This window comes from Amblyomma mixtum, chromosome 3, assembly GCF_055824585.1.
Source record: "Amblyomma mixtum isolate Tamu chromosome 3, ASM5582458v1, whole genome shotgun sequence".
Classification (NCBI taxonomy): domain Eukaryota; kingdom Metazoa; phylum Arthropoda; class Arachnida; order Ixodida; family Ixodidae; genus Amblyomma; species Amblyomma mixtum.
This window is the reverse complement of record NC_143014.1, coordinates 131,768,868-131,794,147: the sequence shown is the minus strand read 5'-3', so window position 1 is coordinate 131,794,147 and position 25,280 is coordinate 131,768,868. Positions and strand designations below refer to the sequence as shown.

Here is a 25,280-nt window from a genome sequence, read left to right as displayed (position 1 = left end):
GACCTTTCATACATCTGCACTGTCTTCCCACAGCAAGTGCCTCTGCAAACTACAGAGGATTCAGAAAGAGGAACATAAGCCCATTGGACTCAGTATTCCATCGTCACTACAGACTGAACAGCACCTGTGATATGGTGAATTCACTTAGCAATGCAAACTTACTGATGTGGCATGCGATATCAACTTGACTGCGTTTTTTTTTTCTTTTTTCAATTAGTGGTGCCATTTGTATTAGGCCTAACTTGCAAGTCGCAGTGTTGCTCCAATAAACTTGCACTTTTCAAGCAATAGACATTTCCTGCATAATGTTGCCCACTTATGCCTAGCGGGACAAGACTTATGCCTGTTTGTGGTATGCATTATGGGAGCTTGCAAAATAACTACTCTAAGCAAAATATACAGATGTTCCAAGGCTAAATTCTGCCAGGTGCACCACTCAAATGTCAAACATTCCATCGATGGGTTTTGATGTGCAATCCAACAGGAAGAAACATGCCTTTTTGACAACGGGTCATGACAACAGCGTTTACAATCCCAGCTACCTAGTCACTGTGGATAGGATGGTCCCCAGGGCTCAAGGGCATGATCATACAGATAACCACAATGGGAGTCAATTAATCCATAGGAGTAATATGATAGCAAGCCAATTAAATCTGTATGCATTTTCCATAAAAGAAGTACAGACAACTTTTAATAATGTAGATCTGCACTCAGCATTAAAGGGGCACCGCGATGATTTCCTCGGTGCCAGTTAATATTAAATAGATTCATCATGCTTTCCAGAGACCAGAGCAAAAAGAATTATTGAAATCGGAGCATGCAAACGAAAGTTATTCCACCAACTAGCTGCTCAACAGGACCTCAGCTACACCATGTATGCAGACAATATTTCCTCAAGGTCTACATGGGGCTCCTTCGCAGCCAAGAAAGAGGCTCTTCAAAAAGCCATCCTAACCGTTGGGGATTTCGTCACCAGCAGTGGCATGCAACGAGCCCTGGAAAAAACTGAAGTGATTCGAACACACGGACCCCGCTACAAGTCACCTGGCTCTATCTGCCTCCGAAGCCATGACCATCTCATTGAGAAATGCCCGCTTATCCGGGTCCTTGTCCTCTGGGTTCAACATGACGGAAAACCCACCCACACCCTGTAGACACTCCGCACCTCAGATCTCAATGTCACCCGCATGATCCGCCGAATAGTGGGGCACGGAAAAGGCATGCGTGAAGCGGCACTCTCCGACTCGTCAAGGCCCTTGCTATCAGCCGCAGGATTTGCCAGGATTTGGTAAGTGGAAGCCAAGAGCGGGAGGTCAACTACAGGCCATTTTTCTTGTCGATCACAGCACTGTACAGTGTTATGTTCCAAATGAGAGCAGAAAGCATCAGAGTGATGAACTAGAAGCACATTTTGCAAGAACAGGTTTGGTCTGGTTTATTGGGTTAACGTTCCAAAGCGACTCGGGCTATGAGGGATGCCATAGTGGAGGAAGGGCTGTGGGTTTAACCACCCGGGGTCTTTTAACATGCATTGACACATCACACAGTACACAGGATTCCAGCATCTCGCCTCCATTGAAATGGAACTGCCACAGCTAGGATTTAACCCACGTCTTTCGGGTTAGACACCAAGCACCATAACCACTGAGCCACTGCGTGAGTTTTTTTTTTTGTGTGTGTGTTTGTGTGTCCTTTTTTTCCAAGAACAGAAGTAAAATATAACTGTTTCACTCTGGAATGAAATCGTGGAAAGAAAAATGACCATCTTAATGTAGGTCGCTTTTTGCAGTACTTTGTGCCAGTGCATTCACTGCATGGTACAGGCGCCATATACAGGGTGCTCCATATTTATCAGTCAGGGTTGTAAAAAAATTCTCTTGTGCAAACCACTGGTCTATTTCTGCTAAAGCACAGACCACAGGGTAGCTTATGATATCTGTGTTTTCCGATAAATACTTTAACGTCGGAACTTGCCTGGACTGCCAAGAATCGGTGAAAGACTGGAGTCGTCTGCGCGCGGAATTTTCATGGAGGCGAGCGGGATAGCCGATTTGAGAGGCTTTGCCATCTGGTGAACTGCGAGGCAAACAATATCCCTGCTCGGAGCTGGAGTAGGTCTCGCAGTACCCCAGTTGGCACAGCCTGTCAAATATGCTGCTCCGCTTACCTAGACGAACTGTAGTTTTTTGCCGATTCCGGACAATTCAAGCAAGTTCTGATGTTTAAACCAATTACTGAAAAATGCAGACTATCATAAGCTACATTATGGCCAGTGCTCAAGTTCAAACAGATAAGTAGTTTGCGCAGGAGAATTTTTTTTACAACCCCGACTGATAAATACGGAGCACCCTGTATATCAAGGCATACCACTTCTGTAAACAGCAGCTTGCATGCACAGTCTCCTATCAGCCATGAATGTAGGTTGCAATGCAAGCTGGGCTAGTTGGAGGCAGCACATAAAACTGTGCACAGTGTGAGAAATTAGACAGCAATAGAACAAACACATATGCGTGCCAGCACTGTCTTGTAGCTGTGACAAAATGATATCTGCAGCCTGAACTTGTGAGGCAGTGCTGGTATGTGTATGTGCTCTTTCTATTGCCATTTGGTTTCTCATGCTGCACGCAGTATGTCATCATTGGAGCAATCGATGCATTGCTGTAGTCCTCGCAGAACATTTTCAGAAAACAACATCCTCCTTGACAGAAGGAACACAACCTGCTTGGATGCTGTCAGTGCAGCACAAGGGCTTGAAGAAGCTGATCTGGACCTGCAAGCACACAGAAGCACCACGACAGCTGCCCTGGCAGTAGAAGTGCAACTTTCCCCTTGTGGTTACCCATGCCTCCCGACAACTTGAATAAGTTTTTGTTTAGCACAGTGAAATGCGTAGTGGATGAAGCACTGACCGCCACAATTAAAGTATGCAGGTTTTATGCAGTTGATAAAAATTTATAGCAACCGAAACAGAAGGAATTGCAGATTTAGACCACGACCTAGAATAAGAAAAATTGGAAGGGACACTTAATCTCGGCCCTAAGGGTATGACACGATAGCGTTATCGGTCTCCTGGGACTCCTCATGCCCCTCCTGGAGCAGTGGTGCAGCAGTTGAGCGATGAACCACTGCCCTGCGATGACAGGTACTGCCAGTGGTGAGCCCCATGTTGCTCTCCCCGAGCGACCGATCATTAATTTCACTGCCACCGGCCACGATGGGCAGTTTGCTCACTATCTGGTGGGCAGGTTGTGATGACGCCTCAAGGTCACGTGACCAAGATGGCCCACCTGCCTCCTAGGTTGCTCTATGGGCACCACCTGCCCGAGCCATGCACGCGGTTTTTCACACACAATGCCGACGCTGACACCGGATTTTCTGGTGACCGTGGCGGGTGGCAGTTAAATTAATGATTGGTCGCTCAGGAAGAGCAACCTTTGTCGCTCAAGTCCCACCGGTGACAGCACCTGCCATAGCAGAGCAGTGGTGCATCGCTTAACCACTGCACCACAGCACCAGGAGTGGTATGAGGGCTCCCAGGGATCTATGAATGTAAAGTCGAGAATGATGTTTTGCATTTATGGGAAAGAACCCACTACGTTCAAGTCATCGCGTCATACCCTTAAGGTGGAGCTTTCAATTTCTACCTTACTCCTCCAGCAGCAAGTGCCCATTTCCCATTCTTGAACATGACGGCCAAGTAAATGAATGAATAAATTTAATTTTGGCATGACTGGCACATTCATATAAGGGGGGGAAGGGGAGTGCTAACAGCCAAATAAAGTTTGATTTTCATATATAGCTGTTATGAAAGAAATGTTTATGCAAGTTACTGGAATGTTCACTGTATTTTACTGTATCATGCATGTATTCATCACTTTCTTAAATATACTGTAATACACCTTAAGGACTAACTTAATATATGCACCCAGATGAGATTTCTGACATTCAGTTTTAGGACATTATTAATGTAAAGCACAGCGCGGCTCAGCTAGTTGCTTTATAGCCAGTCATAAAGCATTTCATCTGAGTATCCTCAACCAATCACATCCCTGCAGTACTAGTTGATTTACTGACCCCTGTTCATGAACGTGATCTGCAGAACTCACACAGACTATGTGCAAACTTTCCGAATGCAGTTCATCACTCCTTGCATCTACATCTTTATCCCTTTTCATCCCGAATTTTTGTGGCGAGCACAAAAATTTGTGGTGGTTTTATCTCGTTAGAAGCTATTAAAAAGCTTGTAAACAAATTACGAGGGCAGTAAGTACAGCGGTTTTCAAGGGAGAACCATGTCCAGTATACTGAACACTGGGATTTATTTGTTGCCCTAGGAGTAGCACATTTTCATCTGCACTTTAAGAATTGTAGCTACTTTCTTCACTATGAAGCCCAGACTGTGGTTGGAATTTTTCCGCTTTGCCGCCTGAGTACGAATTGACATCAAGGTTTGAGTAGTCTCCAAACAAAATTTCCCTAATTTCCTCATTAGTGAGAGTCTTTCCTACAAATAAAACAACCGAATGGTGCTCAGAAGCATATTACTTGGACGACAAATCCACATCAGGGTGTTTCTCGAACGATAGTGGGAGTTATTTAATTTTGGCACCAAACAATATTGAAAATCAAATGTAACTTGCTTGCGCACGGATTAGAACAATACGAACAATTAAATCCTAGTGACCAGTACATTGGAGATAAAAATATTATCACATTGCGAAAAAACTACTCACAACTAGGGCAAACTTTTAACCACATTGTTTCAAATGAAATTTGATTCACTTGCGAGAATTTATATATATATTTGAATTGGATGAAGAGGAAACTTTAAAAGAAATTGTTTGCTTGAGCACGTCGCGCGTGGCGGTCTGCTCGTGGAAGCTGCCCTCCTAAAAAGATGCGGCCAAGAGAGGAACTATCATGATGGAGATATTCCTCGTCTCTTCCAGAAGCCATCGAAATGGTTTTGGTTTTGATTTAGCTTTGTTTGATTTTTTTCATTGCTTTTTTTCTGATGTCCAGCGTAGTGGTCGCTAGGTTGGAAAAGGTTATAAAGCTGCCGATTTCAATTTAAGTTTTACATGCAATAACAAATATATTTTTGAGCAGTAAAATATAAGAGTAAAAACCAAAAGTAAATAAAATTCAATAATAATTTTAGTAAAACATGGAATAAATAAACAAATAACTGAACAAACTCCAAGTCCTGCCCCCCAACCCCCCAAAAAAGTTCCGCAGTCCCTGCCCTCTAATGACATTGCTCTTTTGCAGCTGAGCTACTCCTCACCAAAGTATGTCTGTGAACCCAGATACCTTCTTCTGTCCCAGCATTCCCCATGAGTGGTGACTATGGACTTCAGACTGCCCTGTTTCTGCTCATGACTTACGCCTGCACCGACCTGCCCACTAGGACTGCTGCTGAGAGAAGCTCAAGATTCTGGCTTACTTCCACGACTGCCACTGATCAGCACTGGCAACTGATCTCTCCAATAGTGTGCTGCCTTTGTTGCCGCCACCACTGCCTAGAACTACTCTAACTGTGCTTACTACGGTGCACTCGCAAATGCCACACAGAGCTGGGTGTATCGACGGTACTGTTGTCTGCATTGATGGTGGCCCGGCTAACAAAGCTGCTGATGTCATTCTATATTCTGAGCTTGATTTAATAAAGTTGCACTCCAAAGAGTGGAAATCAAATGCAGTTTGAAACAAAGGGGACAGGTGTGTTACTTTATCCCACACAAGTACATGCACCATGTCATGGTGTATGTACTGCGAAATTGAGAATTGTGGTTTACAACTGTAAGTTCACATCTCAATTCCAAACTATATATACTCACCTATGCACAAAAACTTCAGTTCCTCAAAGACCTACATGTACACAGGAGTATAACGAAGAAACGGAGGGGTATTAATAAACCGAGCATGTCACCACTCTGTTTGGGAGGGCGCACTTTGATGGAGATTAATCTTTCTTGCTAACAGAGCAGAAATATACAACAGAAAGCACAAAAACATGAAGCAGGTAACCAGCTCTAGAGATTTAAAGAATGGTACAACAGCCTAAGAGAGCTAAATAAGGCCCTGGAGTTTTGGAAGAAGAATCATCAATATAAATCATGCACTAATAATACAATAATAAAATATTAGATATTACAATAAATTTAGTCCTCACTTGAAGAAACAGAAGTTTCTACAGAAAAACACATTACCTACAGAAAAACTGTTCAGGTGAGAAAACGCATGAAGGAAAACAGCAAAAATGCTGCCAATGCAGTGGGCTTTCCTTTCCTCTCTGTACCACTTCCACAAGAGTATTTCACAGGGTGCCTAAAATACTACAGACACCAAATTTTTGCTTCGTGTTTTCTTTCAAATGATGCATTAGACATTAATATACATGTACCACCGTGCGACATTCGCCTATGACCGGTAAATAATTTAGAATTGTATTTCTTCCCGACGTTGTTTCGGTTTCATCAACTGAACGATGGCTGTGATGTGTAGTTGGTATCTAGGTCACGTGAGACACGATAAAAACGGCAATACAACTGCTGATACGTCATTTGTTGCCATTCCATTTCTAGAAGCAGGCTGGTTTAAGTGTTGTAGTGAATCAAACCTACGTAAAAGCATGTATATGAAGTTTCTTCCTGCTGACGCAACCTAAAGGCCAACTACATGTCACCGCCATTGTTCGGTTGATAAAACCGAAACGAGAACAACATGAAATAAGAAATTCAGTTATAAATTATTTAGCAGTTGCAGGCGAAAGCAAGTGGTGATCCATAAGTTCAATGTCTAATGCATCATTTGCAAGAAGAAAACATGCAACTAAAAATAGGTGTCTGTAGTCCATTAAGAGTTTCAACTTTGAACCACTTGGGCACCTGACTCAAAGGCAACCAGATGAAGGGTTGTCTTGAATTCTAGTATACCCAAGTAACTGCTATAAACGGCGACAGATCTGGGGGCATGTTGCCTCATACAAGTTGCAACAGACGCTCTCAAGTGATTGCAAGAAGCTGTGGCCTATTACATGCCAAGTTACCTTCAACAAAGCTATGTTTTGGACACCACCGCACATGAAGGTTTATGGTTTATGAAGGTTTAACGTCCTAAAGCAACTCAGGCTGTGAGGGACGCCGTAGTGAAGGGCTCCGGAAATTTCGACCACCTGGGGTTCTCTAACGTGCACTGACATCGCACAGTGCTTCCACACAAGACTTTTTTTTAGGAATTTTAGGCATTAGAAAACCTGCATCTTTCAGGTCAGTAGCAGAGCAAAATAATCACTGAGCCACCACAGCAGCTTCACATAAAGGGTGCTCCCACAGAACAATAGCTGTTATACATGTACAAGAGGCTGTGTATAGCTTGTTCTATACGGCACACTGTCTGCTTATGAATCTAGTACAAACTTGTACAGATCTAAATCTGCTGCTTTCATTCTGTAGGCAAATTACATAGGTGCGTTGGTGTTTGCCCAACTTCTCTCTCTGCAAATCATGTAGCCGAAAGTGCTCAGAATAACTTTTCAAACAACAGCGTACCATAAATGCGGAGGTGCCAAAATACGCACCCCACAATAAAAGTAAATACATTGCGGGCATGCTTTCAAAAATTCAAACTTTTTAAAACTTAACCAGGAGCACGCTCCGAACCTGTGGAAACAGCGAAAGTATGCATTACGCCATACCAATCTCAGCTCACTGTGGTAATGAGGTCAAGGTAGAATCCAGCTGGTGGAAGGATCTGCAAATAAGGAAAGGCGCATGCTGCAGATCAGAGTAATGCTACAAACACGGCCAGTTTGCACAGATGAATTCAACAAACTCGCTCCCAGAATTGAGTAAAGCAAGTGAGGGCTCCTGCTGCAGCAGAAAAACAAAGTAACGACATTGGTAGCTGCTGGTTGATACACACACGAATTAATTGTTTCGTAAATGTACTAGATGTGCATTTCCAAAACAATTAATTACAACAAACAAAACAGTGTAGTGGATTCACTGATACAGTAAGTGCTGCACATGCTGCTTGCATGGAACTGCGCTGAAAAGTGGTTATAGCAGCTGCTGCCTTGTCCCTTGATAGCCACATGAAGTCCACACAGCGGCTGCTAGCTCTCCTCCAAAAGACATGCTGGCTCAGCGTCATCTTTGGTTTGTCTGAATACCCTCTCAGTGCCCTTGGCAGCGGCTTAAAGGCACGCACTGCCTGTTACTTATGAATGCATTATTTTTTTCTGGAAATCTTTCCCATAGCTTCCTCGAATGCATTGGAGCACACAGAACAAGTGTTGGGAAACTATGGTAGGGACAGGCATCCCAAATGTTTAAACAAACTCAGAGAATTATACCAATGCAGTTATTTCGGTTGTAAAACGATAAATATTTCCATGGGCATCGACCTAGTGCTAGCTGAAGGCTAATGAAGTCACGTATTCCTTGCGGCATCCGTCGCCTTACACATGAGTTACTTGGCAGTGACGGGCCTGAGCGGATAAGCACAATGAATGCATTACTGCAGTCTCATCCTGTACAGAAGGTTCGTGGCACTCCGAGGTACGCCAGTTTTTTTTTCACACTGAGCCAGCTCATATTTAAACTTAGGCTCCCCGCTGGCCAGCAACCCCTTCTTTCGCTCTTTGGAAGTATCACAAAGAAGCTTATCTCCTGCATTGCAGCACCGCGTGAAAAAGGAAGGAAAACATACAACTGGTCCGCACAGGTAAACGCCACCTACCTGTCGGCAATCCCGACGCTTTCATAGCGCCGGAGATGAATCTTGAAAAAGACAAACCTTCGTTAGAGGCAACCGACTATCGATAGGTGCACAGTAGCAAACATGCAACAGTCCTCTCAAGCGCGAAAAAACGACCTCATCGACGCCACTCCGCGGTCTCCTCGCGCGCCTTCCCCCGCACGATGTCGCGAAATTTACATCAGAAGACGCCGCATTAATAATCGAGACCGTCACACACTTGCGCAGTCGTGCAGCAGCTCTTTCAACAAGCCACAAGGCGATGACAGAGCGACGACGAACACTTTTTATCTAGTTGGCGGGCAAGTACGAAACAACATCGCGCGTGCACAATGAATTATTTTGACAGCACTCACCTCAGTCTGGAAAAGGTTGAAGGTAGGACTGCCTAAACCATGAACTGAGAGCAAAATTCACCGAGCTCGCATCTACCAAAACAGCAGCGGGCCGATTCACGAGAGAGAAACGAAAGCGCAGATAGCGCAACGAGGCGCTGGAGCATACACGAGTTCGCCCGTTCTCTGAAACGCGCGCCATCCTCGGTCTCGGACGGGCCTCGGCATAATTTTAGGCGTCTGGGTTCGAGAGCTACATGCCGCAAAAACAGAAAACCGAAAAACCCTTCGGCGTCACATCCGCCAACCGTCCTCCTTTCCACCTACTCTCTGGGCGCGCATGCGCAGTTCTGCGGAGTTTGTTCTCTCGATGTTCAGGTGGTCAAGAGGCCTTGGTTCAGGTCCGCGAAACTGCGAATAGTGTACTATCTACTGCGAAGTAGGAAATACATCTCGTCAATCTCGTGCTCAGGACGGAGAGTGCTGTTCGGTAACGGACGTCGTGCGTTCGTCGCGTTTTCTTCTCATCAAAGTTTTGATCTAGAAAACCGTATTAGTACAAAGTTCTGGTGCAGGCTGTGCGTTTCGTAGGATTATCCGCTTTTGTATGTCGTAAAACCTTGGCGCTCATTTCAAAGCTTACAGCTAGCGCATCCGACGACGACACCGGATTTTCTGCAACGCGAACTCCTTAATGCTATCGCGTTAAAACTTAGACCACACGCGGACACACTGCACGCGTCTGGGCGCATGTGGTGTATCCGTATACCTTTAGCAGCCTACATTTCCAGAGAACCTGCGTCACGGATGATTATCCCTGTAGTAAAACTTGTTGGGTCAAATGGCCACTGTCCCCTAGGCCCCCTCTGTGCACACCCATGCTCCTCTCCTTCGTGTACTTTTTGCAGTTTAAGCATTGGCATGCAATTCTGCTATTTCACCGCTAACACAGGAATGGAGGATCTTTTGCTGGGTTGTCTTGACGCTATGCACTTCAAGCCATATGATGACACTAAGCTTCTACCGTAAGTGCCTTTTCTTTCAACCTTTTAGGTCACAAAGGATGTCATTTGACTGATGCTTTACTTTAGGACTTGCTGTACTAACAGTTTTTTACGAGACAGTAGTGTGCAAAGCATAGTGACCGCTATGGTACATGTGTGTAACTTTCCCAGGCTTGCAGCAACTTCGGGTAGTATACAAGCCCAACAGCATTATCTTAATTATAAGGGGTTACTTGATAGGATCACGGATGATGTAAACACACGTGCATGAGCTGTCTGTCTAGTTCCATTCCATCTTATATTCAGTTTGAGTTGTAGGGTTATATTATGGCCATTTCATTCTTGCATGTAATGACTGGATACTGCAGACGTTAACTTGATATTAATGCATTAGTGTTAATGGCCCCATTCAGTGACAACCCCGGCATCGTCACCTTGTCAAGAAAAGCTGATGTCCCACCTCCCATCTAGGTACCGTGAACATGCAATGTACTCACAACCTGCTCACCGGATTGTGAGCAAACTGCGGACCGTGGCAGGTGGCAGTTAAATTAATCATTGGTCGTGACAGGTTGCTCGGGAAGCAACCTGAGTCTCACACAAGCCTCACCGCTGACTGTGTTTGAAACAGCCACCTGCCACGGTCGGTAGTGTCCATGTCTGCTAAGTTACACGCGAAGAGGACCCCAGGCTGCTGAAGTGAATGATTAACACTGTCGCGTCATATGTTGAAACTGAGCTTAAGTGTCTCCAAGTCTTATGCATAGATTTCCGCTTTATGCTTTTCTAACAGGGAGCACTTCAGGGGCAGACAAGCTCCAGCCACTGTTCGCCAAGTGCTATACTTCCTCTATTACACGTATGACAAGAAGGCTGTGGAGTCAAGGATGAAGTAGGTCATTCCTTTTAATTTTCTCCCTGAACAAAATAATATGGCTTGCAGGTCAGCTGCAGTGAGCGCCTGGCTGACCTTGCTTATATGTGGCCTTGCAGGAATATCTGGCCAGTAAAGACTGGCGAGTCGGACAAATGCTTCCGTGGAGAGATCACACATTGGATGTCTACTTTGCAGGCAAGTACTAGCAGATGTTGTTAAATAATACTGACCCACCTTTTTTTGTATGTGCAGTGCTATTAGTCATCTCTCTAGCCATCATCCTTCCCTGATGTACCAGAAATGGTTCCTTTCTTTTACCTGAAAGTGTTCTTTTCTGTGGTGGGCATCATCATTGAGACAGTCACAATGTCTCAATGGACTCTGAAGCACTTGCTAGGCATTGTGCTTATGGCCTTGTCAGGCACCTTCTTTTATATTGAACCTGAATCATCATAAAAGAATGTAGAGACTACAGTTTATAAACTGTGGGTGATGTTGCTAATCAGAAAGTGGACTTATGAAGTGCTGGCAGTGCTTGTACTTCAAACTGTGTCTACTGTGTGTGTCACATTTGCCATAATGAAAGTGAGAACTGGTAAATTCAATAAACAAAAAAAAGGCATCTTTGAGAGACTTCAGCTGCACTGAAAGAATTGCAAAATAGCAAGGCTGTCACCTTGGAAAGGATTTCTGATGTCACAGCAAAATTTTTTCCGTGTAATTAGGTTGTACTATTGCAGGGTTGCTGAACTTGGTACCATTGTTAAGGTGCATTTGAGAAAAGTTGTTTTTAGCAGAGTTGAATCCTCAGACTGAAAACAGAAGAAAAATTTGTCCTTTTGCCGGCAGTTTTTTTTTTTTGCACAGTTCCACTTTTGCAGTTGTCAGCGTGGAATCTGAGGCAGAAGTATTACTCAGAAAATCTAATGTGTTTCCTTATAGTAGTACTGTTTATCGCTGACATAAAAGCACTGTGAAAAAGAAAAGCTTTTAAAAGCAGTGATGAAAGAACCCACAGGTTGCTTGTAAGGCATGTCTTGTCGCATGTGTAGAAGTATAGAGCATGGCTGCTGTGAGTAGCATGCGATCAGTACTGTTCTGATTGGTCCCTGTAGGGTGATGAGCTTGCAGCTCCTTACATTCAAGAGTTCAGCGCTGCGCTGCTGCTTCGGCCTGGAACGCCGCAGTGCTCCAAGTTTCTTGCCAGCCTGTCCATGTTCGTGCTTCACCGCAAACTGGAGGATTCACTGGAGGATTCACTGGAGGATTCACTACATTTCAGTAGCCCCTTCTCTCCATCAAAGCGTCCAGCTTGGAAATTAGAAATGATTAAGAAGGATACGATTCAGACACGATCACAGAATGCTGCTTTTCAGGAAGAATTGGATGCTTTTGAATCGGAAAAGGCGAAGCCGCAAAGGTGAACCTCCATTTGCTCGTTTTGTGATCTTTGATACCTACAAACCTTTGTTAATGCTCACGTTTTTCATAATTTAATCTTGGCAGTTTATTGGAAAAGAAACAGTCAGACTTGAAACTTTCGATAAAACACTTGCAAGCTCAGGTTCAGAGGTGAGTCAGTGTTTTGTTCTTTTTTTTTTTCCTGATCGTGTTCTGTTTTAGTCAAGTATAGATGTGCGAGTTCATTATTGTAGGAGGTAGCCTGTTGAAAAGTTTATATGATTTTAAAGGTTATTTAGGCTTTATCTCTGCATTTTCTCTTTCGACAGGTTTGAATCGGATGACACTCTTGTGAGGCTAGAGAAGGTCAGTCTCTCTTTTTTTTTTTTTTGGCATTCCAACAAGCACTAAAAAAAAAAACTTCTTAGGTGATAACTGGTCGGTCATTTGAATTCGTCAGCGTTTTCTGTAGTAGCTCCGCCTTAAAGGGTATGATGTGGTAGCCTTAATGGGTAAATGCCCGTATATGCGGAATTGGTTATTCTCTGCTTTACATTCATAGGTCGCTGGAAGTCCTCATAACACTCCTGGCGCACTGGTGCAGTGGTTCAGCGATGCGTCACTGCCCTGCGATGGCAGGTGGTTGTTTCAAACACAGCCACCAGTGGGGCTTGTGAGACCCAGGCAGCTCTTCCGAAGCAACCTCTCATGACCTAGTCATTAATTTAATTGCCACTTGCTATGGTGGGCAGGTTGAGATGGCGTGACAAGGTTTGCACTGCGTCACGCGCGACAGCAGTCACTATTTTTTCGTGCATAGACCCTTCTAATGGTAGCACATTAATAAATGAGCATGGGCATTCGCACACATTCCCCGAGCATCTGCCTTTTGGGAGGTTTGATTGGGATGGTTAGGTGACCTTTCTGATTTCTGTTTGACTTCTTGCTTAGAGATGCTGTCTTCTAAGTTTTTTAGTGCACTAGCATTTATAGTGGCTATTTCCCGCAGTTTAGCCGATGTGTGTTTGTTTTTCTGTATGTCTGAGACCTGCCACAGAGCATAACCTGCCCTGATGTGTGTGTGTGTGTGTAAATATACGCCTGGCAGGTTGCCCACTTGTCACCGGGTTGTGGGCAAACAGCCCACCGCAGCAATCCAGTTAATGATTGGTCGTGAGAGGTTGCTCGGGAAATGCAACCTGGGTTTCACGAGCCCTGTCGATGGCAGCCCCTGCCATTGCTGGGGAGTGGCATACCATTTAACTGCTGCACCACTGCTGCATACCAGGAGTGGTATGAGGACTCCCAGGAATCTATGAATGTGATGTAGAGAATGACCAAGTGCGCATATATGAGCATTAACTAATTATCGCTATCCGAACAACTGCCATCTGTGTACAGTGCATCTGAATACTTGAACTGAAGTGAAACCGAAATGCTAGCTCACGTAATTCGCATTAATTTTGCTGAACTACGCAAATCAGCCATAATTTTTTGAAGGGTTGACTGTAGATCCATTTGTAGGCGTCAGCCCCTCCGCGGTGGCTCAGTGGTTACAGCGCTCGACTGCTGACCCAAAAGACGCGGGTTCGATCCCGGCTGCGGCGGCTGAATTTCGATGAAGGTGAAATTCTAGAGGCCCGTGTGCTGTGCGATGTCAGTGCACGTTAAAGAACCCCAGGTGGTCGAAATTTCCGGAGCCCTCCACTACGGCGTCCCTCATAGCCTGAGTCGCTTTGGGACATTAAACCCCCTTAAACCAAACCATTTGTAGGCGTCAAAAGGGGAAAAAAACAAGCAGTATCTACGTGCTGTCTTAAGTCTCTTCCGTGCATGTGTAGTTTTTTTTATCTTGCTCTTATCATAGCTTTGCCGGAAAATGAGAGCTGAGGAACGAGATACGAAGAAAGCAGTAGCAGGCATCAGTGAAGCAGTTGAGACTCTTGGCAGGTCCAAGCATGTGATTGATCTGTCATCACTTACTGACAAGCAATCCACATTTCTCGTAAGTAATTCATTGCTTGTTTTGCAGGCCATCTGCAGTGCTTAAAGGCCTAATTTGCCCCCTCAATGTAGCTACTGCTTTAGTTCTGCACTGAAACACAGAGCTTTACAATGTAATGTTGGGGTGGTTCTGGCATCTGTCGTACTCTCGAAAAAGAAATATAATCAGAGTAGGTGCCGAAAAGTTTGTTTAGTGTTGTTAAGTCTTTTTTTGTTTTGTTTTTTAACTGAGGAAATATTCTAGACATGCTACGTTGTAAATACCTTTTCGCAATGTTGCAAGTACTTTAGTGCTAATGTTGTAATGAGCATACTTCAATAATATGAGGATCATTGTGAATGCATGGCATGGGTCAGGAAGCTGGAATTGGCTGTGCACGCTGGTCCACTTGCTAAAGTGGTGTAAGTACGAGTGTGCTGTTATACCTTGCCTTGGTACTGCAGCTGACACTGAGGCTAACACGACTTTCTGATGTTTTCAGCATGAACTTAACCTCACAGCTGCAATACACACACCACAGGCATAACTCATTAGCAGAATTTTAATCCTGCAATGTTTTCTTTTTATGTGAAAGTGCAGCCCGCGTGCTATGCTTTCGTATGTCAGTCTGTATGGTTATGTTGAATGCACAAGTGTTGCAGCCCCTATAAAATCCGGCAAATTTTCTTTACAGAGCTCGTCCGGACTTGTGGATGTTGTTGGGTGAGTGCGGTACTGCTTTGTGGCGTTGGCCACCTCCGCTGAGCTTCGCAATAAAAGCACAGGTTTTTGTCTAGTTGCTACAGTATGTTCTTCTTAATGTCTTTTTTTTAAGGATGTTCAAGAACTGTACTGAATTGAACAAAAAGTTGTCAGCCCAATCGGACAAGGAAGGCAAGTTGCTTTGCTTAAACAGAATATCCAAGAACTTGTGGTGTTTGGCATTTTAAGATGACCAGTCATAGTTAACTACATGCGGTTACAAAAGAGGGCAAGGAAAAGGTTTTTTTCCACATAAAAATACTTTTTTTTGCAGTAAAGCTTTACTTTTATCCCATCAGTGAATGCGACTGATGTGAAACTACATCTTACATGTGCCAGTATTACAAGATGCTGTTGTTGATTCATGCCAAATGTTGTTCATGTTGAAAGTTAAGTGAAAAGAACAAAAGAAGTATGCAAGGTGTCATTGTTCTCAGAAATTGTTAATGGCCAGAGGCTTCACATTTGAATAGCTGTAAAATTCTTGAGTGGATATAACAAGTAGCAGCACGACTGTGCTGTCACAAAAATGGATGTGTTTCCTGTTTCACATACATTGCATACAAAACAATAGTGCTCAGTTTGCCTGCTTTCTGCTTTTGCTGAAATCAAGCTTGTTATAATTATGCAGCTTGTTGGATGGGGGGGTGTTGTACTGTCGCTATTTGGAAGTGTGTAAAAAAAAAAAAGTGTTGTGACTGGTTGGTTACTGAACTGAACTGTGCTCTTTTGCCATCAAGGCTGTATTCAGCAGGTTTTGGAAGCAGCGAAACTGCACTTGGCTGCCTTAAGGACTACACTACGACGACTGCAAGAACAAAAGTTAGTTTCTGTATTCCATTTAACAAGGCTGACACTTAGGCATAACTTTCATAACCTTGCCTTACTAACTGAAACAACCGTGTGCACTATCCTTTGCATGGACATTCTTGGTCCAGGAAGTTCAGCGAGATCACCAAGAATAGCGGAGGTTTTTCAAAGTCAGCAAATTTTACGTGCTTGCATTTCCGGTGCTTTATTTATGAGTTGCTGCTGTGCCATGTATGCATTCACGTTCAGGGCACTGTGTTCTTCAACACACACCAGCAACAGTTTCTAGTTTAACACTTTTTATATTTGCAAGGTCTGTGTTCAGGCAGACTATTTACGCATTACACGAGTTATCATAGTCATACAAGTAGTTCAGATCTGTGACGCAAGAAAATCTTTGTAGCATTTGATTGTTGTGCCTGTGCTTACAGTCAGAAATTGAGAGTTTCCGAGCTTTCCTGCAAGAAGTTAAAAAGTATGTGTTCGTCAGATATTCTTTTGGTGCACCTGCAATTTTTAAGCTGTTAGGGTTTCACAAGAAGTTTCAATCCTTGCTTTGCTAGGGAGACCCTCAAGGCAGCGAAAGCAGAAATTGACCAGCGCCTGTCTGCTGCTTGCAAGAAGCCGTTCGTGTTGCTGAATGATAAGGTAAATGTGAGCTCACTTTTTAGACATTTGGCAGAGACTGAGGCGCTAGATTTGTTGAATATTCACGTAAGTTGGAGGTGATTCCTGATAAACAAACCGAAACTGGATGCAAGACACTAGAAAAGACAATGCAAGCACTTCTCATGGGCCTGGCATAGCCCCATTAGGCTTGGGGTGAGATCAGCATTCTCAGCGGAGTCCATCAGGCATCAGCAGTAGCGGCAAAATAACTGAAATTACACGTGACTAGATCCTTCCTAATTTATATGAAATAAGGGTGAAATCAAAAGGAACTGCAAACCTTTCCTTTCCTTTTTTTTTTAATGCTCTGCTCATAGTGCTAGAAGATGCTACTTGCACTAATTTGGATGCACATATAAATTAAGAAGCCTGTGAATGTCGAAATGTTTTGTTTATCCAACTCATGTTCCGGAATGTGTATGTTTTTTTTTTTTCTGAACTTTGTGTCTGTGCAAGTGTGCCACAACATGATTTCTGGCATTTTTCTCCGGGAGCGTACCTTCACTTTACCGAGATATGGAACTCATTTTCATTTTCAACACAATAATTGTAAACAAAGGGGTGTTCGTCGCTGCTAAACTTGATGATTCTGTTGAAAGAAGCTGTGACCTCAAGTGCCTGTAACTTTGGAAAACAGCAGAGATGTCTTTTTCTTTAACATGAATACTGGCATGCCTGCGGAAAAGGTACATAACTATGGTGACAGTAAGTTTCACTGAGCTAACTTTACAAGCTGTTTAGAAAGGAAGTTGCAGTGAAATGCATAATTGCACCCATTTTTTACACCTTGTCTTTTTTTGGCTTAAAAAGAAGAAAATCGATAGTTTCTTCTTTTCAATTGTATTTTGTTCAGAAAAAAAAACAAGTTACTTGTGCGTGCAGTAAATCACTGTTGTCATGTAGCAGTTTCTCTATAAGGTGATATGCAAGAAAATTTTAAATTTCCACATACTAGTGTTTTTAAACATGAGACTTTTCTGTAAACAAGATACGTATTTTGTTGGAAAGGAAAATTTTGCTGTTGGAATTAAAAATGTCATCCAGACATGCCCAGCCAGCTTTAGGTGACAGCACCTCGTGCGTTCATCATGTCCGAATTAATAATTGTATGCAGGCAACAGTGCCTTATCGAAAGCAAAACTATTGCAGGAAAGGAACCACAGAGCAGTGTGTTGTGCTTTAGCAACAATGAGTTTTCACTTGTAGTCAAAAGCTAGGTCGTAAAATACCTATGTACGCTGCATGTTGTAGGTGAACACTAACACTGTCTCAGGCTTAACTTCAGATTCATCTTTTCACTAGATTGCTTGCATAAATTAGTTGCACTGAACGTTCAGTTCCGAGTATTTTATATTTAAAAAAAAACTAGTTTAGCCAAAATGATATGCACAGTATACCACATTTTAGTCTTCCACTGTCACATCACCTACTGTATCAAATCGTGGGATGCATGTATGCTTTCTGTTGTGGTTACAAAGCAGAGCTGTAACATTTGCAGCATTCTCAGGCAGTAAGGATATTTACTCAGCTTCATGATGGTTTCACTATTAATGCTTTTTTACTTAGCTGGAAAGCACACAAATGCAGTATTAGTTCAAGAAACGTTCAATACAAATGCTGTAGCAATTATGTCTAGGACGTTCGTGCAATCCATATGAGGGGTTCATGGGATATGTTCAGTAAATGCGGTATCCACCTGGAAAAGGGCAGTTGTACAAGCAGTCTGCATTCGCTGGCATTCTCAAATTTTTTTTCGCAGTCCAGAGAGTCTGGCATACCATTGTCTTAAGTCTCTCTCGGCTGCTTGAAGACAGCACACAGTGCACGTTTGGTGCGGTTGTTCAGGAGGAGGGTGAAAAAGGCAGTTAGAGGAGCATCTCCAGTTTTCTACTGGCAGAGTTATTGCCTGCTGCTTCCACAAAAGCAAGCAGTGTGTAGTTTTTAAGTTGATGCCCCAATGGCGTCCACTACTTTGTGTCTGCCTTTTCAGGACATTGACAAGATGTGCAGGCCTGCAGTGCAGCCAGTTGCGGAACCTGATGTGGAGGAGTTTGTGAACAAGCTTTTGGCTGCACACAGGAGCCAAAGCAGCAACCAATAGTCGCTTCCCAGTTTTTGCACGGCCAAGATGCTTGGCGGTGTTGTAACTTTGGTGTAGTCCATTTCGTGCAGAGCAATGGAGAAGATAAAAACTCGCATTTCCTCGTGTTGTTTTACTTGCGGAAGTACCATGATGTGCTGTGCACATGCCCAACAAAGCCATCAGCACAGATACAAGTTTCACTCAACACACCGCTTCTTCAGTCCACACTGGGTCACAAGCACAAGCCTTAGTACAACAGACATGCTGTAAATTTCCTGCTAGCAGCACTCACTAAGGCACTCCATTGTTGCAAGACAGGATGGCATTTTCAGAGGTGAACAAAAGATTGCAAAGTGACAGCCGCCAGCAATGGCGTGCAGAAAAGCTTGCACAGCCTGGCTTTAGTAGCAGGCTTCCCTGAATCATAAGTTCAGTGCTTCAGCAGGCTAATGCTGAATTGCTGAATGCAAACAAATGGAACGTGGTGTCTGAATGTTTCACTCTGCATTGCTGTTGTGGATAATAACTTGCGCCAACATCAGACCTTGAATGTGCATTGGTTTCTCTAACACTGTCTCCAACTGACCACTGAATGTTTCTTAGTCATGCGAATTTGTTAAACACGGCACTGCCGGATCTGTGGAGTTTGATTTTCTTCTTTTTGGTGGGTTTGTGGGTTGGGGTGGGGGGTATGCACAGAGTGAGAAGGTGGTTTGAAAACTGCAGCCAATTTCTCCGAATTTATGTTGTCAGCGGGAGAAATGGGACATGCATAACTGATATGTGACCTTTAGTCCAGCTTTCTTTCTACCCTCAACACTTGTGATGACTCTTTCACATAGTGGGTGCAATCTCTACAGACCTTTCATACATCTGCACTGTCTTCCCACAGCAAGTGCCTCTGCAAACTACAGAGGATTCAGAAAGAGGAACATAAGCCCATTGGACTCAGTATTCCATCGTCACTACAGACTGAACAGCACCTGTGATATGGTGAATTCACTTAGCAATGCAAACTTACTGATGTGGCATGCGATATCAACTTGACTGCGTTTTTTTTTTCTTTTTTCAATTAGTGGTGCCATTTGTATTAGGCCTAACTTGCAAGTCGCAGTGTTGCTCCAATAAACTTGCACTTTTCAAGCAATAGACATTTCCTGCATAATGTTGCCCACTTATGCCTAGCGGGACAAGACTTACGCCTGTTTGTGGTATGCATTATGGGAGCTTGCAAAATAACTACTCTAAGCAAAATATACAGATGTTCCAAGGCTAAATTCTGCCAGGTGCACCACTCAAATGTCAAACATTCCATCGATGGGTTTTGATGTGCAATCCAACAGGAAGAAACATGCCTTTTTGACAACGGGTCATGACAACAGCGTTTACAATCCCAGCTACCTAGTCACTGTGGATAGGATGGTCCCCAGGGCTCAAGGGCATGATCATACAGATAACCACAATGGGAGTCAATTAATCCATAGGAGTAATATGATAGCAAGCCAATTAAATCTGTATGCATTTTCCATAAAAGAAGTACAGACAACTTTTAATAATGTAGATCTGCACTCAGCATTAAAGGGGCACCGCGATGATTTCCTCGGTGCCAGTTAATATTAAATAGATTCATCATGCTTTCCAGAGACCAGAGCAAAAAGAATTATTGAAATCGGAGCATGCAAACGAAAGTTATTCCACTCTGAAAATTCGAAATGAAAAGCTCAGACGAAAACGCACTTCACTCGCCCATTTCACTCACCCAGTACCGAGATTGGGCGCTACCAATCAGAACCGCGCCTGGCGCACACGCAGCGGAAGCGTCCATGCAGTTGTTGCTTTGTCGGGGCTGTAGACACCCGCGCATCTTGACGGCGTCTTCACCCCGTGTACGCGACGCCGTACTCAGGGCAGGGGTGACTAACAACAAAGGAAGCTCCCCGAAGTTTCTTTTTTAGTCGGACTGGAAGGAGGTGGGCAGTAGCCCCCCCCCCCCCCCCCCCCCCCCCCCAAACTCGACTCTGGTCTCCTGTCCGGCCTTTCTTGTCGACTAGCTTTTTTTTTCGCTGCCGTCTTGGTATGGTCACGGCCGGTCTCGACGCGCGCGCTTTCTGGTTTGAGCCAAGGTTTTTTGAACAGCGCTGGCTGCCACGAAGGTTTGAAGCGGAATGGAAAGTATCGCCCCTAGCTGTATTCTTGTTAGTTTTCATTCGCTTTCCCTGCTTCTTTCCAGTTTTTGTGGCATGCGAAAAGCTTTCAGTACTCAGAGACATAATATTTTGGATTCATTTCGCAAGTATAAAGGAACAATATGCAAACTGGACGCCCAACCAATGAGAAAGGCAGCGCCCTATCTGGATGCCTCCTCATTTCCGCTGCCGCAAATGGCCGCCGCGTTGCGACACCATCGGCTCGAAACAAGCATTTCTAGCGAAGATTAAAATATCAAATATTATGATTTCGGTGATCTCATTGCGCGTTCGGGACTCACAATGTCCCTTACTCTGCATACAAAGAATAAAGACCCCATGCTTTATCTACGTCGCAGGGCACCTTTAACATGCATGCAGTACTTGCAATGGTCATGTAAAGTTTCACGTTTTCTTTAACACTTATAAGAAATGTAACGATACCTGTTGGCACTATGTGACGTACAAAGAAGTCTTCTGAATGCCACATGATGAAATGCCTGCAAATTGCATTCAAAGCACCTTACAAATCACACAGGCTGCAACAATGACAAACCGTGTGACAGTTCTGACGTTTGTGGGCTACAAATATACATTCACCAGATATTTTTGCAGATATGGGAGCAGAAAACAGTAGATTCTTGTGATGAATGGCTTGGTTAAAGGTGCACTGAAGAGGAATCTGAAATCGCCTTTTTGCCGCGGGAACTCGATCTACACGTTCCGAGCATTCTTAGGAACTTCGACTTATTGCCCTGTGTGGCCGATTTCTCTAATTAAATCTAATTAACGTCCGGCTCCCGCCTTTATTTTTGAATTCTCCCTCGTACGGTGGGCGGAGTCGACCAACGCGTGGAGTGCCTTTCAGCCAGCTCCTTGGAGGCTTTGCTTTCGCTTTATGTTGTTTTTTAGGTTTTCGTGAATAAATAGTTTCATTCGCAGATAATATAGCCGCAAAATAAGCCCGCAGAAGTAAAAATACGCGCGGACTATTTGCTTCTGCGGATTACTACGTATTACTCCGCCGATAGCAGAGCGGCAAGCCGCCACGGGACTGGGTGAAAGGCACTCCCCGCGTTGGTCGACTCCGCCCACAGTACGAGGGAGAATTAAAAAAAAAGGCGGGAGCCGGACATTAATTCGATTTAATTAGGGAAATCGGCCACACAGGTCAATAAATCGAAGTTTCTAAGAATGCTCAGAACGTGTAGATTGAGTTCCCGCGGCAAAAAGGCGAGTTCAGATTCTTCTTCAGTGCACCTTTAATGTTTATACAACATGTATGATTCACACATAAGGAAAACAAAAAACAGTGCAGAGGGTATCAGATACTGTTTGAACAAATGTGAAAAGGTGAAAATGTGTCTGTACTTCTTTAATAATTTAATACAAGGCCTTTCTGTGCACCTAAACTTGCTTGATTAAGATTGTTTTAAAAATAAATTATGGTTCGCGTTCAAGTCACATGTCAGTAACCCAAGTCTGTACTTCAGTTGTTGAAAATTTTCAGAAAATCCCTTATTTCTTCAAAAAAATACTGTGCTTTCATAGCCACCATTTGAAGCACCAATGCTGATGAAGATGAAGGGGCAGCTATGGGTGCACATCACGGCACTTCTGGAGCCAACGAACATGCTGCTCATAGTATGGAATTAGAAAAATCAACAGAAGAATGGAATGATACAATGTGCTTTCTTGTTATTGCTGTGCAGCAGAAGCTCGGATATTGGAGCTTAGTCAGCCTGAAATGACACTTGAACAAGATGGCGCAAACTAACTGAAGGACTCAACTTGTGGAAGTCATACCTGAACCCCATAAACAGTAGCACACTTGGTTCATGGTGTGTGGCGTACAAGCAAGATATGCTCAATGAGAAGTACACGGTCAGCATATAACGGAGTTATCCCTGCCGATGGCACTGTCACATGGAGCATAAGTGTCACTTGCAACTATTTGGTTTCTCAGTATACGTTTTCTTCAATGCAAATGCAAATGACCAGTGTCTAAAAATGAACCCACAACCTGACAATAGGCAGTTCATCAAACAACACCATCGAAGCAGACAGTGAATGCATTTGCAGCCTGTCCATTCAAGTGTTGCTTGCATATAAGCTTGGCATTAAAACTTCAGTGAGTGCTGTGTTTCTGTGTAAATGCTCTGTGGTACTCATCCACTGTACCGCTTACCAGTGGTTCTCTCTACTTTGGACATCACTTCATTTGCATTATTCTTCTGTTCCCCTTCAATTCCAGTATTTTGAGAATGTCATTACCATAATTTGCAAGACTGACACTGGCATCACGCTTTGTACTTTCTATTAACTACCTTTTTTTTACAGCATGCAGATGCCTTAAAATATTCGAAGTGAAACCTGTCAACGCTGCTTCATTCACCTCTCGCGTTAAAGAGACCGGTAAATGCACTGCTGGCTTCCTCTCATTTATGCACTAAAAGGAGGCACCAAAGACGAGGTACAAAATTACAGCTGACTTGAAAGCTAGCGTCTTGCCTCGTACATCACCACCGTGCTAAAGGCTGGTATTCTTCTAACCGTGATGTTTCATACCCGATTAGGACGTGTTTGCAGGTACAATATGGCTTAAACAGCCCACTTCATATTAGCTGTGTGTGCCAGCAGCACCAAAGAAAGTGTTCCAAACCTAAAGTGACCATATTCTTCAGCAAGGGCGTCCGCAGAATTTTTTGCAGGGGGGGGCCCCATTGGCTGTTGGCGCCGGAGGGGGGGGGGGGGGTTATGTTCGTAGCAAAAAGGCACTATTTGCGGAGTAAATTTATTTATTTATAAATAAATAAAATAAATAAGTAAAATACACACATGAAAGAAAAATTACAAACAGCAAATTAAAGCGTGGCTAGGAGAGATACATTAGAGTTTATCAACGAAGAAACAATTAAAATTAATAAAAATGCAAAAAGATACTATCACTTCGTGGAGAAGAGTGCTCAGTCTTGCTGCATACGGGTTCTCGACACACCCGCATTGATGACCAGCACACAGCACAATATGTTCACAAACACGCAACGACAGTCAGTCAGTAAACAGCAACTGTAGACGCCTCGGATTTTTCTGGGCGAATTGCGTGATGACACGGGTGATAAATTCATTCCTGTGCTTCATTACACGCTCTCGGTGCACACTCATCATACAAAGGCCGTCCAGTCTGTCGTTTGTCATCGTTGAGCGTAGCCACGTTTTCACTCTCCTCATTGTACTGAAGGAGCGTTCGACCGTACAGGTAGTAACTGGCAAAGCCAGAGCCACCTCAATGGCTTTTGCAACACCAGGGAAGAATGTCTTGGCCTGATGTAGAAGCTCGCAGTAAGTTATTTCTGATGGGTCCCCAGTTTTGTTGCACCACATCTCGTACCAAGAGATGGCCTCTTCCTTGAAATTGTCGATGCCGTAAAAGCACTGGAGTTCTTCGGCGAGAACAGCGAACTCAACACGGCTCAAGTGCTTCATTTTTGATGGATGCAGCTGGAGAAGTTTGAAGATCCTCTCATTGCTTTCAGAAAAGCGCCGAGCTAAAGAAGCAGTGAGGGAGTCCAAGTACGGCACATATATTGCCACACGGTAGTATTCCTCCGGCGACTGAATCCCGTAGTTGTCTCGGTGGGCCTGACGAGAGACTTGTCTTGGCACAGATATCACCACATTTAAGTGATTGGCTGCCTCCCTTGCTGCATTCATGATGTTAGAGAACTCCTCTACAGCGTTCGTCCGGTGGCCGCGAAAAATACGTTGCAGCTCAGTGATGTGGTCATGCACAGAATGGAAGTCCATGGATACACCTTGCAGAATGTTCGTAACTGGTTCGAGCCGAGCGCTGTACTTCACTACAATATGCAAGCAGACGATGAAAGATGAGCTTGTTGTTGCGCAGTAGAGGATGTGAGCTCGTTGTCTAGTTGCAGCGTTCGAGCATGATTCCGTGGACGCGAGCTCCTCGAGTGCTTCGACTATGGCCACGTAATGCTGAGAGAAGATCCTAATAGACTTATATTTTGCAGACCATCTTGTCTCACACAGCATCGGAATGTTCGGCACCAATTTTCTCCGGAGTACGCTCTCGCGGAGGAAGTTTATGGTTTGTTTGATTATGCCAATTGTGTTTCGAATTTCAGAGACGTCGTTCAGATCGTTGATGACGAGATTTAGTTTGTGACTTGCACAGTGGAAAAATAGTGCCTTCGGGAACTGTTTTTGTATAATTTTGTTCACTCCAGCTTCTTTTCCAGCCATTGTAGAGCATCCATCGTACCCCTGTCCAACGAGGTTCGAAAGAATCAGCCCGACATTCGTCAAAAACTTCAAGATTGCCGCGGCGATGCAAGCGGAGTTTAATTGCTCCAGCTCTACAAATCCCAAAAACTGCTCTCGAA

General features: G+C 43.9%; 1 protein-coding gene and 1 long non-coding RNA gene across 9 annotated transcripts; one reads left to right on the top strand and one right to left on the bottom strand.

The window, feature by feature from the left end:
* Nucleotides 1-1,409: 1,409 nt before the first annotated feature.
* LOC149351956 (uncharacterized) lies at nt 1,410-14,065 on the bottom strand. 2 transcript variants are annotated; one of them, XR_016290666.1, is made up of 3 exons: nt 9,120-14,065; nt 5,841-7,755; nt 1,410-2,770 (listed from the first exon to the last, which is right to left on the bottom strand). It is a non-coding gene; the product is annotated as an uncharacterized LOC149351956 (long non-coding RNA). The 2 variants fall into 2 exon arrangements; XR_016290665.1 differs by having other exon boundaries at nt 1,410-7,755.
* LOC149351955 (uncharacterized) lies at nt 9,412-18,807 on the top strand. Of its 7 annotated transcripts, none has more exons than XM_089581167.1 (13): nt 9,416-9,499; nt 10,051-10,123; nt 10,896-10,994; nt 11,096-11,174; nt 12,095-12,399; nt 12,486-12,551; nt 12,710-12,746; nt 14,248-14,385; nt 15,059-15,087; nt 15,200-15,258; nt 15,867-15,948; nt 16,500-16,584; nt 18,596-18,807. In XM_089581167.1, the coding sequence occupies exons 1-13, from the start codon at nt 9,439-9,441 to the stop codon at nt 18,704-18,706; spliced, it is 1,224 nt and encodes a 407-aa protein (XP_089437293.1). In that variant the 5' UTR covers nt 9,416-9,438; the 3' UTR covers nt 18,707-18,807. The 7 variants fall into 7 exon arrangements, with proteins under 7 accessions (XP_089437300.1, XP_089437299.1, XP_089437293.1 ...); XM_089581169.1 differs by having other exon boundaries at nt 9,438-9,588; XM_089581170.1 differs by having other exon boundaries at nt 9,445-9,600.
* Nucleotides 18,808-25,280: the final 6,473 nt, after the last annotated feature.

What these genes read in the sequence shown, in the direction of transcription:
- LOC149351955 (XM_089581167.1), top strand. Translation starts at nt 9,439, where the DNA reads ATGCGCAGTTCTGCGGAGTTTGTTCTCTCGATGTTCAGGTGGTCAAGA. An exon ending in GCTGTGGAGTCAAGGATGAA is followed by an intron (nt 10,995 to 11,095) that starts GTAGGTCATTCC and finishes GTGGCCTTGCAG; the next exon opens with GAATATCTGGCCAGTAAAGA. An exon ending in ACAAGCAATCCACATTTCTC is followed by an intron (nt 14,386 to 15,058) that starts GTAAGTAATTCA and finishes TTTTCTTTACAG; the next exon opens with AGCTCGTCCGGACTTGTGGA.